General features: G+C 37.7%; 1 protein-coding gene across 1 annotated transcript; it reads right to left on the bottom strand.

Moving 5' to 3' along the window:
- Nucleotides 1–336: 336 nt before the first annotated feature.
- Nucleotides 337–19,630, bottom strand: nmu (neuromedin U). The gene is made up of 10 exons (XM_063002488.1): nucleotides 19,462–19,630; nucleotides 14,675–14,730; nucleotides 13,379–13,426; nucleotides 13,122–13,181; nucleotides 11,466–11,495; nucleotides 11,105–11,152; nucleotides 6,450–6,518; nucleotides 2,312–2,365; nucleotides 809–863; nucleotides 337–474 (listed from the first exon to the last, which is right to left on the bottom strand). The coding sequence occupies exons 1-9, from the start codon at nucleotides 19,628–19,630 to the stop codon at nucleotides 828–830; spliced, it is 570 nt and encodes a 189-aa protein (XP_062858558.1). The 3' UTR covers nucleotides 337–474; nucleotides 809–827.
- Nucleotides 19,631–19,908: the final 278 nt, after the last annotated feature.

Raw genomic sequence — 19,908 nt, forward strand, 5'->3', positions numbered from 1 at the left:
CACATGATCATTTTAGGCAAAAAAGAAAAAGTAAAAAAACAGTGAAAGACTTATAGACTTATATGAAATAGAAAAGACTGATGGAAGTAAGAAAGGTCACAGACAGAAAAATAGTGAAGAGATGTAAATAAAGCAAGATCTAATAAGAAATACTGAATAGTAAGAGAGAGATGAGTATCAGACCATTGTTGTTTTAAAAAGTCACACTACCTCACCAAAATTAGATATTTAGCAAAACACAAGCACAAGAGTTTATTGCAAAACAACAACAGAACATTACATAATGTTTTTAATTAAGACACAACACTGTTACACATTAAGGACAACTATGCCAAAAAGGCTTTATAAACACTTTATTTAGATTTTTATGTACATTAAGCAACATTATACATTATAGAGGAAGGTTTAGTGGGCACTTCCAAGAATCCAAGAAATGGGTCTGGGGGTTTCTGGTTCTTCATTTAGTCTGTACAGCTGCTCCAGAGGACAAGCATGAGGTTTTGAAACAACATAAAAATGTAATAAGTGAATGAAAATAAGTGTGTATGTTATAAAACCTTTTTGCTCTAACATACTAATACTTTTAAATCTAAACATATGAATTTGTATGAATATGTATTCTAAATACAAAATTGTGACAATATGTACAGTACAAATAAAAAACATCACCAATCTTACCAATGTTTTTTTCATATTTTAATTTATAAATGTTTTACGTTTTTGCAAGAGTAGTCTTATTTAAATTTGATGCTCATTTGTATTCTATTGCTGCCCAACCCTCTTTAGGGATTTACGTAAAATTTGTTACCTGTTATTCTTTATAATGTTTACACATATTCTGTTGATCGTCTTCCATTACGGGGCTGTAAAATAAAAAGAAATACAGTATATTTCAGTTACTCTAGACTAAATCATAATTATTTTCCAGCAAGGACTAAGGAGTAAAAATGCTGAAAGTGGGGTGAATGTTGCTATGAGTATGAATTGTTATGAGTTGGACATTTCCTAAAACTCTGGAACAAGTATATTTAAATATATTTTATGTCTGACATGCCAATCATCAGTGCTTGTTCTTCTCTCATTCAATCAGAACTGCTTCCTAACAGCTTATTCTACTAATGTCCTTTTTTATATATATATTTTTTTTTCTTTATGCATTTTCTCCCCTTTTTCTCCCTTTTTAGCACGTCCAATTGTCCAATTGCATCATGCTTCCTCTCCACCAATGCCGATCCCTGCTCTGATTGAGGAGAACGAAGCTAACCCACGCCCCCTCCGACATGTGGGCAGCATGCCGTATGCATCTTATCACCTACACGTTGACGAGTGCAGACTTAGCAGTCTGTCAGGGAAAAATACAAGAACTCCAAGTACCATGAGGTTTCCTTGATTGAGCCACCTGAGAGACTGGTACTCAATTAACCCTGACTTTTTTTGCACATAGATTCCAGATTCTAAAAGGGAATGTGTAAACTTACCCAAATGTTGCACATTCCGATATCATCTACTACTGGACACCATAGCTTCCATGTCAAGAATATGGACATAGCATGTTGTATAACCTTTTTTTATTTACAGTCCTGCAGGATTGTTTTATGCTTGATGTAACCATATATTTTGTACAGTTGGTAATCCAGAGTGCAGTCTGAGACACACCCTAAGAACACTCTTTTCTCATCTCTGTGCACCAGTCATGAGAGAGAGACCCCATTCGGCTTTGTCCCGCCCATCTGAACAACAGGCCAATCGTTGTTCATGTGGCCGCTCAGCCTCAGCCGACAGGCAGAGCTGAGATTCGATACGATGTATTTGAGATCCCAGCTCCGGTTCCAGTGTGTGTTTTTAGCGCTGCGCCACCTGAGCGACCTTCTACTAATGTCTTAAACATGTTAGTTTGTTCATATAATTTTGCTGTCACAACAAAGAAAATCAGTTTTGAATTTTGTGTAATGTCTGTGTTGTTCTTGACAAGAAATTGTTCTTTCATGGCATCAACCTTATGAACCTTTTCTAGAAGCTTTAAGTTTATTTGTTAATAAGAAGAAGAGGTTCAGAAAAAAGGTTTAGAGTTTGATGTAAAATTGCTCAAGTATTCACTTTGTTAACATAGACAAGGTGCCACTTTACTTTTTACTTTACTTTTACTTTACTTTTGGGTTGAATTTATTCTAGCTCCCTTTTTTAATTATAATTTTAGAGAACCAATTCCACTTGTTTGATGGCTTAGCTAATAGATTCATGATATATCCACCATGTTTAAACATTTTAATTTTACTTTAAGAACTATAAAGAGTTATTACTTTATTCCTACCCGATAAATGAACTGTCCTCTGCTGTGGATAGTGCGTAGGGCCTGCAGGTTGTCCTAAACAGAAAAAGCATTGTGTTAGAAATACAGCATAATATAACTAATATAAAATATTGACTTAAAATATCCTTAATTTGCTTTCAGTCACCATGGTGAAAACTAAAGAACCATCACAAAAGCTGAGAGAAGAGATTATGTTGCATCAAAAAAGCAAAGGACTTTATAAGACGTTTAACACTCCTAGAGAGACATTATTGGGAGTATTGTCTGGAAGTTCTATAATGTGGAAGTTCTACAACACAAACCTCCTGTGTTACTGCAAAAGACAACAGGATGACCTGATGACGACTGGGACAAATGTGTCAGAGGCAGCTATAAGAAGATGGTTCAATGAGCTGGAAGCTTTTGCACAAGAAGAATGGGCAAAGATTCAAACAAGAAAGGTGTCAGAAGCTTTTTAGCACTTACCGAAATCACTTATTTAGAGGCAAAAAGGATGTTCCATCAAAATGATGTCAACTTTTGTTCTCAAAATAGCATGTATGTATCAATAAACTTTATTTCTTTGTTTAGTGAGATTTTAGTGAATACTTTCATTCAATTCTATACACATAATCATAATAGCTTTCAAGTTATTCATGTGGGGGTTGAATATTTCCAGTTGCAACTTTTTTCCTTTTTATCCAATCCAAACGAATAAAACAGATAGAAATATCTAAAATTTCAGCAATACATCAAATTAGCTAAATTAATGAATTAGTTTGAAAACCAGTTACTTTCCTAAAACTATTGACTTGTCTATTTCGGGACTAAGCCGGATATGGGTCTCTCTCTGTCAGAATAGTGCGATTACGACCTCTGCTGGCTGATTAGAGGCGCCTACACAGAGATGAGGAAAGAGTGCTCTTAGGGTGTGTCTCTCCGTACACAACTCTAGGTGGCACAACACTCGTCAACGTGTGGGTGATAAGATGCATACGGCTTGCTGCCCACGTGTCAGAGGGGGCGTGGGTTGGCTTCGATCTCCTCGGTCAGAGCAGGGATCGGCATAGGCGGAGAGGAAGCATGATGCAATTAGGCAATTGGACATGCTAAAGGGGGAGAAAAAGGGGAGAGAAATTCTGGAGACAAAAAGTGCTGGATAATGTTTTAAAGTTCTCAATAAAGTCATAATGTCTGTCTCATTAATCAGAAGTTTAAAGAATTGTGCCACAATACTGTTTACAGCCACAAAACTTATTTTGACAGTATTTGGTTGAACTGTCCTGTACGTTCTTACATGAAGCTTGTTATACATGATTACATTAGACTATAGTGCTGAACATGCCTGCTAATGCTGTAGTATTTGTCCTATGCAGTGCTGGTCAGTGCAGATAATTTTAGTCTATAATAATCAGGCGAATGGAAAAGAACAGGTAATGCAGCTCATTTTGTGGTATTGTTCAACATTTGCGCTTCAGAAGGGATTCACGCAAGCAGAAACAAACTCATGTGCACTCTCTCTTTTTCTTTCTCTCTCTCTCTCTCACTCTCACACACACACACACACACACACATTTATTCACAAGAGAAAATACACATTAAGCAGTAAGGAAATTTAAAAGGGAAACATGATTTCTTCTGAATTTCTTTACCACATAAAGTGGTGAGGAAATTCAGAAGAATAGCATTATTGTTTAATTTAATAATGGTTAATTGAACCAGTGCGAAGTGAACTAATACACCGATCAGGCATAACATTATGACCACATTATAATATCCTAATATTGTGTGGGCCCCCTTTTGCTGCCAAAACAGCCCTGCAACTGTGATGCACTGTGTATTCTGACACCTTTCTATCAGAACCAGCATTAACTTCTTCAGCAATGAGAAGTGAGCCTTGGCTGCCCATGACCCTGTTGTCAGTTTACCACTGTTCCTTCCTTGGACAACTTTTGATAGATACTGACCACTGCAGACCGGGAACACCCCACAAGAGCTGCAGTTTTGGAGATTCTCTGACCCAGTCGTCTAGCCATCACAATTTGGCCCTTGTCAAACTCGCTCAAATCCTTACGCTTGTCCATTTTTCCTGCTTCTAACATATTAACTTTGAGAATAAAATGTTTACTTGCTGCCTAATATATCCCACCCACTAACAGGTGCCGTGAAGAAGAGATAATCAGTGTTATTCACTTCACCAGTCAGTGATCATAATGTTATGCCTGGTCAGTGTATATCTCAGCAGTTGTATACTCTGACACTAAAACAATAAATACATGTTTTTAGTTTTGTGCTTTTTGTTCCTGACTGCAATAGTTAGTTCAGATCTCAAGGACGGTGGCTTATCATGCACCGAGTTCAGAAGATTTTGTAGAACACTATGTATTTATCATTACTTTTTACTAATTGCTTCATCCTGATTAAGGCCACAGTAGGTGCTGTGCCACCCAAAACACCAGGGGACAAAGCACCAACCCAGTGCAGGTCAACACACATTCACATGTTAATTCAATCTCTCAGATCAAGGGGCAACTGATTCTGTACAACTTTTCTGCACGTGGCAGTAAACCAAACAAAACTGGAACAACCCATGCAGACAGAGATTAAATCCAGGACCCTAGGAAAAGTGTTGCTGTGTGGCACCTGATCTGTCCACTGTGCTGTCTAACTCGTTTTAATGTTGGACAATTCTTTATATAAATGATTTTGTTCATTACTATATATACTGTATATATATATATATATATATATATATATATATATATATATATATATATATATATATATATATATATATATATATTTCAGGGTAACTGCATTATGGTGGTTAGGATCACAAAGGGTTTAGAACTCATTATGTAAACACTGTGCACCGTACACCACAGACAGTGCATTAGTTTTTCTAATGGCATCATACACTCACTTATTGATGCTGTTCCTTACTTTAGGCAATATAGAATAGCTAGTCCATCTAGTGGGATATCCAGAAGGAACCATGGGAGACACAAAGAGAACATGACAAACTCTATACAGCCGCTGACTCCCACAACTCACATATGAAGAGTTGTAATGGTCCTGACAGATGCCTGGTCATGTTAATAGCACAGCTGACTCAAGATTCAGGCTTTCTGTAGAGGCAGGCTAGCAAAGTACCCTATATTTCAGAATAATAATGCCATCATTCATGAAAAAAATAATTTTATCATGAATGAGGGCATTTTATTCTGGAATATAGAAACATCATCAGGAGCCATAGGCTGCACCTGGTCCAGTAAAGTTTGTTGGCTGCCATGGTTTAAATTATTTCTGCCCATTTATTGGGTTCTTCAACTTTTCCTAACAATCAACAGCTGACACTGTGCATTAAAGACACCTCCAAATATAAAAATATGCATTTATCCAGATTTAGGATGGTAAAAGATCAGATTATTATTTTCGACTGCGTCCTTGAGCATTGTGTGTTAATATAAATCCCATCTTTGTAAATTCAGTTTTTCTTGGGACTTGAACATAAAATGCTTGTTTAATTCTGTGTTTATTGTCATGACTGTCCTTTCAAAGAATTTAGTAACCTTCCTCTTAAATGCGATCCAACTCTGTAAGTGAGTTTTTACTTGAGACCACTGTTCTACTTTAACAGTGCTATTTGCCATGCTTGGCATACGCTGAAAAACTATAAATAATTAAAATGGTTTTTAACTGAAGCACTTGTGCAGTTCAAACAGCCACTGTTTTGTCTCTTTTAGTTAAATATCAGAGCTCTTTCACAGCTGATACATGTTGTGAATTTACATTTAGGCTAATAATACTCACCTGTACAGTTGTGTTTACTATTGTGATTTGGTCACTTTAAATTCAAGCTTGTTTTTTGATGTGTTTCCATTTTTTGTCCATCCCTGCAGTACTTGTGTATAGCACCAGATTACTCTTGAGTGATAAGATGAAGTTGAAAAATAATGTTGATGCATCAGCACAACAACATAATTACATCTATCTAAGAGATGTAATTGCATGGTTCTAGGGGCTCCACATAGCGGAAGCGGGACATGGAGAGAGATAGGAGATCTATTTAACTGGAAAAAATGATTCCCTTTTGTATTAGTGCATTCCCACTGTTAGAAAATGCTATAGGGCAAGAAAGTATGATGAGGATACATACATGTACTCTTCTGCGTCTTCTGCTATGGAGCTGGGGTATGAGCTGCAGGAGCGGGTGGAACACAGCAGACTGATACACATTTACATAAACAGGGACACAAAGAGAGATGAACAACTGTAAGCAACTGCCCCAAAAAATTACAGCATGAGTTCAATGCACACAAACACACACACAAAACACACTGCATTGCACTTTCATTGCAGTTGTCATGATCAAACACACAACAGTACTGTTAACTTTGAAGCATGTTGGCAACCACAATGAGCAAATGAACAATGCAGCAAAGCTGTTTGTATGCTGCTCCAGCACTTGATTTTTTGCCTATATTGAAATCAAAATATGAAGTCAAAAAACTACAGTATAGAAAAACAGATTCTACATAGATTATGCAAAAATAATGTAGTTAAAACACAAACCTAAAGATGCACTGTGGCAGTGTTGTGTAGCAGATTTGCTACAAGTATTTAAGTTATTAGTGTAACTGCACTCCTCATTATTGAATTAGCAGCATCACTACTGTTAAGTAGCTTAAACACCTAATGAGCACCTTATTAACTTTTATTTCTGTACAATCATCAATGTACAATAATCAATTATACATTGACATTGAGATGTCTAACAATTTATATGACACTGCTACCTATACAGGCAAACATTATCATGTTATTACCACATTTGTGCCATTGCAGAGCTGAAAATGGTCCACAAAGCAAATACCATCTGGTAAATGGGGGTCCTGTATAGAGCAACAGACTGGCTACAGTTAGAAACGGAATACACAAAGTTGGTAAATATGGTCAGCTTATAAAATAATCAATGAATGTACTGTATGTACCAGGTAGGTGTGCCTAAAGTGCTTGGTAAGTGTAATTGGTTCATGCTTTTCAAGCCCAAGAAATATGGTGGAACACCTAGTTTATATAGGAAAGAGAAGAGGGTCATAATACAAGTCTAGTTTTATATGGACTACAATTCTGCCAAAAGTGTCTATTGCGATTTCCCACCTCACAGATAGAACATGAGTTTGGGCTACTGCTATGTGGGAACAATGGGGAGAGGGGATTAAGTCCTATAAGCAGTTTGAATCAGGTTACAAAACCGTACTTAATAGTCCAGCTGAAGCAAAGGAGTCTGGAAATTCTTCTACTACAACAAGGCAGGAACAATGCAGTATCCCATACCCTTGCTGCTCAGAGTGGATGACATAAACAAGCACTAATTACTGCTTATCGATAGGGACACAGGCGTGAGGAGTATGATTATCATACTATGATTACTCCCTATCCCTGAACCGATTAATCACCCTTTCAATCTGGTTTCATAATTTGTTGAGGCACAGACATAACCCAAATGTTCTACTCTATTAGGAATCCAGAATGACTCTACCCAAGCCAGGATCTTTGGAAGTTGATCACTATATGTTGTCTCTTAAGCAATATTTATAAAGGAATGAAAGGGAGACATCTCTGACTCAACTGCCCCAAAGACTCAATTGAATGAACTGGTGGGTAAGTCTAATTTCTCTCTACTCTATAGACAACTTATACAAAATCCCTTTAAGACTGATTGGGAATAATGCTACCATCATCATTTCAGAAATTATAGACAACCAGAAACTTAATAATGGTGTTGAGCAGGGGGCTCATCTGGTCTACAAAGTCACCCACGTCAACTGGATTTTTCTTTGTAGAAAAGGATGGTGGTTTTCAACTATGCATTGAGAGGCCTCAATTGGAATTGCTGCATTTTTACCAAACCCTACATGAGGAGAGCATACAACCTCATACACATTTAAAAAATCAGATGAATGTAAGACTGCTTTCTCTTCCGTAGCTGGACACTATCAATTCTAATTCTTCTAATCAATGCTTTACGGTCTGGGTAATGCCCCAGTAGTCTTCTAGTCCTATGTAAAAAAAATACAGATTTGGACACCTCATAGATTAGAGTCACACTGTCACAGAAAAGGTATCCTAGGAAAATGCATCCCATAGCCTACTTATATCCAATAAGATATCCCCTGCAAAAAGGAACTATGTGGGTAACTGGGGTCTTCTTGTGATTAAGTTGGCCTTTGAGAAGTGGCAATATTCGGTGGATGGGGCTTATTTTCACTTGTGGTGGACACAGAGTTTAATTCATCATCATGCATCCCATTATCTACTGCATTGTTGCTCTAAGTCATTGGGACATCAGAGAGGAGATTACAGAAGCAGCAGCAGGTGGCCTCAGACCTAGAGATAGTTTAGCTGAAAAGTTGTACATCCCATAATTATCATCTGGGCACCCTGGAATAACTAGGGTTTGCCAGTTGTTGCCTGGTCATTACTAGTGGCCATCAACGTGAGTGTTAATGTTCAGAAATTAATTTCTTCCTGCTCTGTGCACAAGCAAAAACCTCCAGTCTACTTCCTGCAGGCTCCCTGGAACCACTTCTCATTTCCCAATAACCCTGGACACACCTCTTAGTGGGACTGACCTCCCAGAATCAAAAGTCATACTGGTAGTGATGGATCAGTTTGCAAAGGACTTTTGTCTTATCCCTCTCCCTGACCTCACTACTGCCTACAGAACAGTATAAGCCCTATCCTGGCATACCTTCTGCAACTATGCTCTACCTGAAGACATCATTAGACTTTAGTTCTTCATTTAACGCCCAGATTTGGAGCACATTTATGAAAAGGTTGGGTGTCAACATTAGTCTAATTTTTGGGCACATGAAGTGACTCAGTTAAGAATTTGGATTTTACATTTAGCTACTGTGGAGAGCAATAGAGTGAATGGTGTAAGTTCTTATCCTAGACAGATTATGCCCAGAACTTATTTGCTTAAGTACAACCACCACTGAATTCTTGTAATCTTATGCAGGAAGAGGTTTCTGTGGTCACTGACTGGTTCAGATGCATTAGAACAGTATGGGAGAGTGATTATAAAGAATTGAAAAGGCAATCAGGAAACAGAAGCTCCTAGAAGCTCCAGATCCAGTCTGGCTGTCCATAAAGAACCTGCAACTTGGTCTCCTGTCTAAGAAGCTCTAACACTGGTTCAGGGGACCTATAAAGACCCTTCTCTTGTAAATGCAGCATCTGCTAATGCAGTCAAAGCCCTACTATTCTCTCGCCAGAGAAAAAGTGATGGTGGACTGGAAGGGAAATGGTCCTTAAAACAGAATTTCACCATCACTGCCCTGACTGACCTGCACCCAGAACACATGGTAGATGGCCAGACAATCCTCTGTTGCTTCAGGAGCAGCCCCCAAGAGGGAAAAGTAGATCACAAAAGCAGCAGCAGGTGGCCTCAGACCTAGTGATAGTTCAGCTAAAAAGTTGGCTGTCCCATAATTGAGGTAAATATATCATCTGGGCACATAACTCTATAGCCACAGGTCACCCTGGAATAACTATGGCTTGCCAGTTGTTGTCTGGTCATTACTAGAGGCCATCAATGTGGAATCCCTGGAACCACTTCTCATTTCTCAGTAACCCTGGACACACCTCTAGTGTGACTGACCTCCCAGAATCAAACTTTATACTGGTAGTGATGGATCAGTTAGCTAAGGACTTTTGTCATTGCCCTGACTGACCTGCACCCAGAACACATGGTAGACCGTCAGACAATCCTTCGTTGCTTCAAGAACAGCCCCTAAGAGGGAGGCTTCTTTAATGAACTCCCAACGTGCACAATATCAAGTCCTGCACTTGGCTGTGCAATCACATTGCTCATCATGATCTGAGTTTTAACACCTGAGGCTTGTTCCATACTCAATTACTCCCCTATGTATAGCATGTCATTCTGTGGACGCCTTGCACAGCACTGCACTTTCCTGTGTGCACTTTATCCACACTTCTTTGCTCCTTGGATCAAAGAAGAACTAAAAAAAAGATTGGTATTATTTATGAGGTACTACCACCGCATATTTTAAAAAGATGACTTTGAGTAACAACCCCAAACTTGCTGATAACTACCCACCCTATTGTTTGAGAGACAGCTAAAAACCCCAATAATAAGCACTATAGACTAAGTGAAATTCAATTATCGTGGCTCTTCAAAGCACCTCTGAAGAAGCATGGACCAAGCTATGACAACTCATTTTGTTTAATTTGTCTAATGACATCCCACTACCACTTATTTCAGCTAGGCCATGCACAAAATGAAGCTCAGATATTAGGTAAATTAGATTTGTCTGGCTTCTTTGTAAACCTAAAATTGAACCATTCAAATGAAATCTGGAAAATAATTGTTCATAATTAAGGTGTAAAAAAATTACTCGATTAAAAGCACTTTAATTGAAAAGCTTGTTAACTACATTAAAGGTATTAAATGCATTGTTTAATCTTTCAAATAGTCATTTCTACTTTTATATTTTGAATAGTAATTTTCACCACTTATTAGCACTGTGTCACATACTAATTAGCAAGGCAGGGCGCAAGCAGCACAGCACTTGAATGAAATCCAACACTACATGCAAGACAGCGACACAAAATGAAAGTCTACCTGGAAGGAAGTGTGTTTATTTACTGCGTATGTGTATGTGCGTAATAGATATTAATATGCAGCTTGTTGTGTAAACAAACACTACAGCTAAGCAGCAAGCATGAAAAGAAATGAGAGAATGAGGAAGAGAGAGATAGAGAGAGAGAGCACAAATAACCTACCGTCCCATCAGGCACTCCAGTATTCGTCTTAGTGTAATGAAATAAAAACTACACAAATACACATTGAGACAGACACATTCATAGCAAGACAACATATACACAAGTGTAGACAAATACCAGAGTATGCATAAACACACATACAGCAAACACATTACGGAGTAAATAAAATACAGTATAGAAGTGTAAAAAGACGTAAGATACAACGACACAAATACATTGTTACAAGATTACAAGACACAAAGAAAAAGGAAAAAGGTGGGTGTTATAATGCTATTGAACTTTCACTTGACCAATCAGTGACTGTGTGTAGATAAGAGTAGTAGAAGTTTAGTAAATAAATGAAGTGGGCAGTGGTACTCACTCTTTTACTGGTCTCTCGAGCTGAAAGGTCCTTTAAATAAAGAGACAATGTTAATGAACTTGTTTTAAACTAATATACAGGTGTTTTATTGCAGGTGTATAAAAGTCAATGACATATTAGACTATTAGAAATATTAGAAATGGCTCTGATATGCATTTTTTAATCTGTGATAATTCAATTTGTTATTGTGATTGTGATGATTTTGTTATTTTGGGCGGCACGGTGGCTAAGTGGGTAGCACTGTCGCCTCACAGCAAGAAGGTCCTGGGTTCGATCCCCAGGTGGGGCGGTCTGGGTCCTTTCTGTGTGGAGTTTGCATGTTCTCCCCGTGACTCCAGGTGCTCCGGTTTCCTCCCACAGTCCAAAGACATGCAAGTGAGGTGAATTGGAAACACGAAACTGTCCACGACTGTGTTTGATATACACTGACATAACATTAAAACCATCTTATTGTTTAAAGAACAGCATGAAAGGGGGCTTAAAAAGCATGCAGTGAAACAGATGGACTACAGTCAGTAATTGTAGAACTACAAAGTGCTTCTAAATGGTAAGTGGAGCTGATAAAATAGACAGTGAGTGTAGAAACAAGGAGGTGGTTTTAATGTTATGGCTGATCGGTGTAATCTTGTGAACTGATGAACCTTGTGTAATGAGTAACTACCGTTCCAGTCATGAACGGAACGGACATGACAGAAAAATCCTAATAAACAAGCAAACAATTTTGTTATTTTGATATTGTTCACTATTTTGTTTATGCATTTTCTCCCATTTTCTCCCAATTTAACATGGTCAATTTGTCTTCCGCTGCTGGGGGATCCGTGATTGCAGTCGAGGTGTGTATATTGCTGCTCACGCCTCCTCCGACCCGCGCGCACCCCTTTGCGGAACCCTTTTTCACCTATGCCTTCTGCACAGGTGCCTCTCTATTTGACAATCAGGGTCCTTACACAGTGTTTGGAGACCCCACCCCCATAATCCGGCCATCCCACCCTAGCAGAACCGTGTCTGCTGCAGGCACTGCCAATTATGCCCACTTGATAGCGACCAGTGGCAACCCCGAATTTTGAACCGAGGAGTTCAGAATCTCGGCACTGGTGTGCTAGCGGAATATCCCGCTGCACCACCTGGGTGCTGCTTTTTACAATACTTAAAAGAATTTCATTATACAATATATGACCAAATGTTTGTGGACACCTAACCACGAACTTCTTGGACATTCTGTTCCAAATCCATAGGCATCTGAGTGTGTCTGTGGAAATTTGGGCCTATTCAGTCTTTTAAAAAAGCATTTGTGTGTTCAGCCACTAATGTTGGCTGAGAAGGTCTGGGTCGCAATTATTGGTCAAATTTATTCCAGATTGGATCACTGGGGTTGAGGTCAGGCTACACACCAAACTATTTCTTAGTGGACCTTGTTTTGTGCACAGGAACACAGTGGTGCTCTCTCTCAAATTGTTGGCACTTTTGCATATATTTATTTATCAATTTATAGAATTGATTGTAGACCCCTGTTGGTAATGGGTATGGCTGAAACACTTGATAACAAGGAGAGGTGTCCACATATTTTTAATCATAAAGTGTATGTTAGAGCAATATCATACTGTATGATAAGCAATCAAACTTTTAGCATTACATAAGAAGCATAAGGAACTTTACTTCAGTTTTTTGAAGCACACCCAGCATTACTCCACACAGGTCCTGCAATAAGTCGTACATCTATAAGGAAGACATGTGGAGGTTATAGACAGTTTAATTCACTAATTTGCATGCAGATGTACCTAATACACTGCTACAATGGAATAGAGACTGTTTTCCAGACATTAGGTGCTGAATCTTTAGCCAACTAATCTTTTCTCTAATGTGTTTTGAAACTTTAAAGGACAGTGCTTTGCATTAAAATAAGTCTCACTTACCCTGAGGGGTTGTTCTTCAGAGCGGAAGGATAAGCACACATTGTCTATCTGTGAAAATAATGTAAATTGATTACTGGGAATCTTTACATCAAACAACTAATATTTTACCAGCATAAATGACTCTTTTAAACTATAATATAATTATAATATATAATTTAATTTAAAAATCTGAAGTTGGCTCACTTCATGTGTAAAATGTTTCACATACTTTTTAAGTTAGAAGCTATGCACTAAAAAGTGCTTTTAATTGTTATAGACATGCTTGTTTGCAGCTTCAACTGTCAATCTATTTAGCATTGAGGCAAAATTTAATAATGGACAGTCCTGATCCTAACCCCCATTAAAAATTATAAGAAGCATGCTGTGCTCCACTGCTCTGTAGCTACGGTACAGAAATTTAAGAATTTGATAAGATGAATGGGCCAATTAGCTCCATCTCACTGAGAAACCACATGAAGCAATTACTTGAACTACTATGAACTGTTGACACTTCAGTTCTTAAAAAATCTCAGACACATTGATGCAAATCTCTGGTTGTAGTGAAGTGAAGTAAAAGCATGACATATGCCTCTAATGGGGTACAGAGGGGATGGAATGACAGTCTACAGTGCAGCATATAGGCTACAGTCAGTATTTATTAGGGCCCTACTAAATTCACAGGAACATCTGCTTAATTTCATGGACCCGGTTTTCCAGAAATCACAGTTTTTCACTGATTTTTAAAGAAAAGTGCCACATTTTACGACAGTCATTAAATTACACTCATAAATTGAATGATAGAATCTTTGGAAGCTACAACAATCAGCACAGCTTACCTTAACAAACACGTAAATCGTCGTCCTTGTGTCCATAGAGTTGGTTGGGAGTCTCAGTCACCTGAGTCGTGTTTTTGTTGCTGCTTTAGACCTCGACACGTTGGACATTTTGTCTTACCGATTGCTAGTGTTATTGATTGTCTTTAGAGTTTGCTAAAGTTAAATGATCACGTGTGTAGAGAAGTACACTTTCCACTGACTATCAAATCCACAAAGGGACAACAAAGTGTTCGTTGAGTGTTTACCAGGCCTATCAGGCTATTTCAATATGTGTGTATACACCAATAAGCCATAACATTAAAACCACCTCCATTTTATCAGCTCCACTTGCCATATAGAAGCACTTTGTAGTTCTACAATTACTGACTGTAGTCCATCTGCTTCTCTGCATTTAGCCTGCTTTCACCCTGTTCTTCAATGGTCATTAATGTTATGGCTGATCGGTGTAAATATGCATATGGATTGTTTGAATGGTACCAACCTGATTTTGAAGCTGGTCGTGCTCTACAGTAGATGGATTTAGGAACATTGGGACACCTTTAAACACATTAACAACAAAACACTGGGTTAGCAAACATGCACATAATTGTAAGTCGCAACAGGTTGTGTTACTCAGCTATATCATCCAAAGTTTGATTTGGAATTTTACACATTTTTATATGTATTTCCACACCTTACAATTACCTTGCCAACCGGTGCTACTCACTGCGCCACCGTGGCACTCCCAGAGGAACATGCCAAACACAACACAGTCAGTAACCAGAGCTAATTACCAAACCCAAGACTATGTGTGATGTGTGGCACCAACACTGCTTTCTGTTGCCTCTATGTAATGCTAAAAACATTTTTTATGCAAAGCCCTGTTGTTTATATATGTTACTCATTTGAAAGTACTACCATAATGATGTCAGGGTGTTTTGCTGCGTGTGTAATTATATACTTGTTGTCATTGAGGTAACAATCAATTGCAGACCCCATTAAGTAAAATCCCTGGTAGTGTAATGATGTCAGGGTGTTCTGCTGTGTGTGTACCTATATACTTGTTGTTATTGAGGTAACAATCAATTGCAGCCTCAATTAAGTAAAATCTCTTGTCTTTGAGCTGGAGAGGACATGTAATTGGGTGGCTTAATCTGACCTGAACCAATACACATGCTTTGGCGAGAACACAAATCAGCAGTTAATTCCCAAAAACATTGTGCATTGTGTCTAATTAAAAGCATTTCTGCAAAGAGTTACCTATAGTTTCCCCAAAGTAATCTGAAAGCCTTTGGGCTTTGAGGTCATGGCCTTAAATCACATTAACAGATTAAAAGTAATTAGTGTCTTCAGTTCCGAAAGCATAAAAAAGTATCATTTACAAAAATGGCGATGAAACTCAAGGGTAAACAAGCATATGTCCCAGCACACAACAAGCACTTTTGTTGGTGTGTGATGCAGGCATCAAATTCTGAATGAGTTCCTATTTACAAAATGCAACAATCAGTGGAAACATTAAAAATTTATTTCTACTTTTGTTAGTTAAATAAAGATTCAAGAGAACTAACAAATCACAGATTCTTCTTTCTATTTTGTTTAACATAATGTCTTAACTTTTTTGGGACTGTTTAACACTCTTCACAAACTGAATATAACATTTCTTTGGGAAGTTTTATTACAGCGGAATGTCAAAAGTTCAGGTAGGATTTCCGAAATTACTGTAACAACCACTAGATTAAGGTTGATAGTTTAGCTGGTTGCTTGTTTGGTCTATTTAGTTCAGTCCACTTTATTTAAATTTCATTATGCACACTTTTAGATTCAGTTGGCAGCAAATACCCCCCCCCCCCCACACACACACACACACACTAACTTAATGACTTTTATGACGGCATTCCAGTAAAACTGTTCTCAAGGCAAAAAAGTTTAATTAGGTCCTTCAAATGACTCTCCATTAAATGTATAAGAATGAAATTCTGTTAAGCATCCATTTTATTACTGTCATATTAGCTTGTGGACTAAATGTTCTAGTCTCAGTTTGATCAGATGGTGCTGACGGGCACTCCTGATTGTTGCTCCTTACAGAGTACTGACACCTGTGTGGTAATTAAAATGTTCTAAGGACTGAAATTGTTTTGCCTTGAGCTTCTGAATAGACAAAAGACCAATTGTTTTCCAGATGTGATTCAACCCGTTTGTGATGTTGGCAGCTGTTGTACTGCATGCCTGTGGTGTGGTTAGGCATTACTGGCTATCTGCAGGATATTGATTACAGCAGATCAGCATGCAAAAGCAAAGCCAACATACACCAATACACAACACAACCCCAAAACTTAATGATCATTTATGGGGTTTCCGTCTGTCTATTCAGCCACATATGAACAATGTTCAATGTTGTACTATTTCTGCTATTCTGCCTTTGTTTAGTTTTTAAAATTATACCTTTTTAATTCTCCATGTTTAAACCAATCTCCTAGTTTTGACCCACCCCTCTTTAATGGACTTCAATTATAGATTTTGCTTACAATAAAACGTTTGCAAAGCATTTGCACATGTTCTGCTTACTCCATCTACCAGGTGTCACAATTTTTTTTCAACCACATGAAGAATTGTGTATCATTTCAAGGGTCAATTAAGAAACATTTGGATTTATTGAATGTTGTTGAGCTGCTCAAAAGATTAAACTCATTATTTGAAGGATAATTATATTTCTACAGTAGACAAGACAGTTTCATAATAATCTTCACTGATTGGACCAATTTCTCCCTCCACAGCAGGAGCTGATCAAACCCTAACCACGAAAGGGCTGTTTTACAATTAACAAACAGTGTGATTCAAAATTTTATACAATGTTTCATATAATAAGCATACAAATTTACTAAAATTAAACAGGCTTTTGATGAGTAGCTCAAATACACATGCTCAAAGTCGTCTAAGCATTTTCTTCAGTGGGAAACTCAAAGAAATTGGACATTTTGTCCGAAGGAATTAAGTTGGTCAATTACACAAATGTTTGGGAATGATGGCAAACAAGAGGACGGCCAAATAATTAAAAGCAAAATAAAAAAGACATGGTACATCTGCAACCGCCACAGAGAAAGTTTATAGAAAAGGGAAAGTACAGAAATGAGAACTGGATGCTGTGACATGACAGACTACTCTGGCCATCTGACTGCCAAATTTCTACCCCACTCAACTTCTGGTAATGTTTATCATAAGGAAAGTAAAATTATCATATAAAAAAAAACAAAGGCAGGACAGTAACGCACACACACTCCACGGCCAAGCTGTTGTAGCATATACAGAATAAGGCATCGTCTCGATAAAATAACCATGGACTTTCCACGAAAAGACGTTGCTTGATGGCAGCATGTGTCCCAATACAGGCATTCACATCAATGGCACCTTCACACATATGCAAATCACCCCATACCAGGACAGACCCTGGCTTTTGGACTTGTTGCTGATAACAGTCTAAATGCTCCTTTTTATCTTTGGTATGAAACACACAGTATTAATTTCTTCCAAAAAAGACCTGGAATGCTGATTTATCTGACCAGAATACACATTTTCACTGTGTGATGGTCCATCCCATATGCCACCAAGCCCAGAGAAGTCAACGCCACTTCTGGGCATGGTTAACATAAGGCTCCTTTTTTGCACAGTAGAGTTTTAAGTGGCATTTGTGCATGTAACTCTGTATTGTAGTGCTTAAGAAAGGTTCGCCAAAGTAATCCCTTGCCCATGTGGTTATATCAGCTATTGTTGAATGGCGGTTTTTGATGCAATGCCATCATAAGGGATCGAGGGATCGTAGATTACGAGCATTCAGCTTAGGCATAAGCTTTTGCCCTTTACACAATGAAATTCCTCCAGATACACTGAATCATTTAATGATATTATGCACTGTAGATGGAGAAATCTTTTCCAATCTTTTTTGAGGAAGCTTTTTCTTTGCTTCTTAAAGCATTTCATGGACACTGTTTTTGTACCAACTCATGATTCTAATCACCTGTTGACATCACCTGTTTGAAATCACATAAATATTTCGTTTTTTTAACCTTATTACTAACCCAAAATTGCCCACGTCCCAACTTTTTAAAAATTGTGTTCTAGCCTAAAATGTAGGAATAGATGTATATTAACAAATGCAATTACGTTGACCATGACAAAACAAGATAATTAACAAATCACAGATTCTTCCTTTTATGGCATTTTGCTAAAGGTCCCAACTTTTCTGGAAATTCTTTTTGGAAATGCATAAACTTTTTGATTTACATTGAATGATAAATTATGAGTTTCTGGTATTACAGTTTAAAGATGCATAGTGTTAAAAGGTAGGTTTTAGATGCTATTCATTTAGCAGGAAAGTCTGTCTGTCTTTATTTGTAAGCACAAAAAATTGTGGTGGAGCCATGTGAGATTTGCAGACATGTAATACACTAGATCTGATTTTCTTATAACTTTTCTTATAAAATGTTCTTATTCTTCTTTTAACTTATTTATCTAGTAGTTTCCTCTTATTTGCAATAGTAACATTTTTGCATTTTAATTGAATATCAAAATGATTAATAGAACTTTCGAATAGAGTAGAATATTTTGTAGTTAGAATGTATTTCTAGTTTTCCTTATAATAAAAGATTTAGAAAGATGATAGAAGACTCCTATCATAAATAGATTGTACTTGAACTTGTACTTGTGTATGTTTTTTTATTTTAAAAAGGTTAAAAATATACTTGTAGATTTTACAAGGCTTTTAAAAGAGCATTTTTAGAATAACTTATATAAGAAAGATGTGCGACTGCAGCCCTTTATACTCGAAATTCATTTAGTCGCATATGAGAAATTGTTGCTTAAAATGTACCATTTACATTTAAATATTTGCATTAAAGAAACGCGCAGTCTCTCCAATTACGCACAGCGTCTCCAAAGCACTCTCACTAAAATATAGGAATATAATGGATACATGCATTTGTATTTATTGCATTTATTATTTTAATGTAGTAAACATATATTAAAAAATAAAGAAAAAAACTGTGGTATGTGCAAAACGTATGGTGTTAATAGTATGTTTCCTTTTTTTCTATGGTACATTCAGCAAATTAATTTGAGCACTTGCAGTGAATACTCCAAATCATTCTGCACATTATTACCCTGTAGAGGATGTGTTAATTTACTTTTCCTTACAAAGAAAAAAAAACATGTACTGTAACTTGACCAGCGGTGACCAAACTTTTGCATAAGATTGTACAAGCTACTGCGGTGTTGAAAAGAGACTTTGCGCGTTACCTGTGCAGGACGTGATGGAAAAGACGAGCAGGATGGTGAGTACTAAGCTGGCATTATGGAAGCTTCTCATTGCGCTGTTAGTAGTGTTGGGGGTGGTGTTGGTCTTGGTGGTGTTGATCTTGGTGTTGACGTTTGCGCCTTCACAGGTTCCTCTGCGCATTTGCTTCATGTTGCTTCTTCTTTGCGCGCTTTTCCTTCTTCTTTGCGCGCTGGATTGGCGCAGGTCCTTCTGCTTCTGTACGTTTTCTGCTGACTGATTAACTTAATTTAACTTTATCTCGCTTCCTGCAAAATGATTTAAAGGCTCGAGGTGACACCCTTCAGTCAGGCCACACCAACCCCGCCAACACAACTGCGTCAGCATGAATGCACGCCAATTTGCAATGATGGCTTTACGCGTGTGATGCTGCTGGGACGTCACGCTCGCTTTTTCCAATGGTTTTTTCT

The sequence above is a fragment of the Trichomycterus rosablanca genome, chromosome 9 (genome assembly GCF_030014385.1).
Source record: "Trichomycterus rosablanca isolate fTriRos1 chromosome 9, fTriRos1.hap1, whole genome shotgun sequence".
Taxonomy (NCBI): Eukaryota; Metazoa; Chordata; class Actinopteri; order Siluriformes; family Trichomycteridae; genus Trichomycterus; species Trichomycterus rosablanca.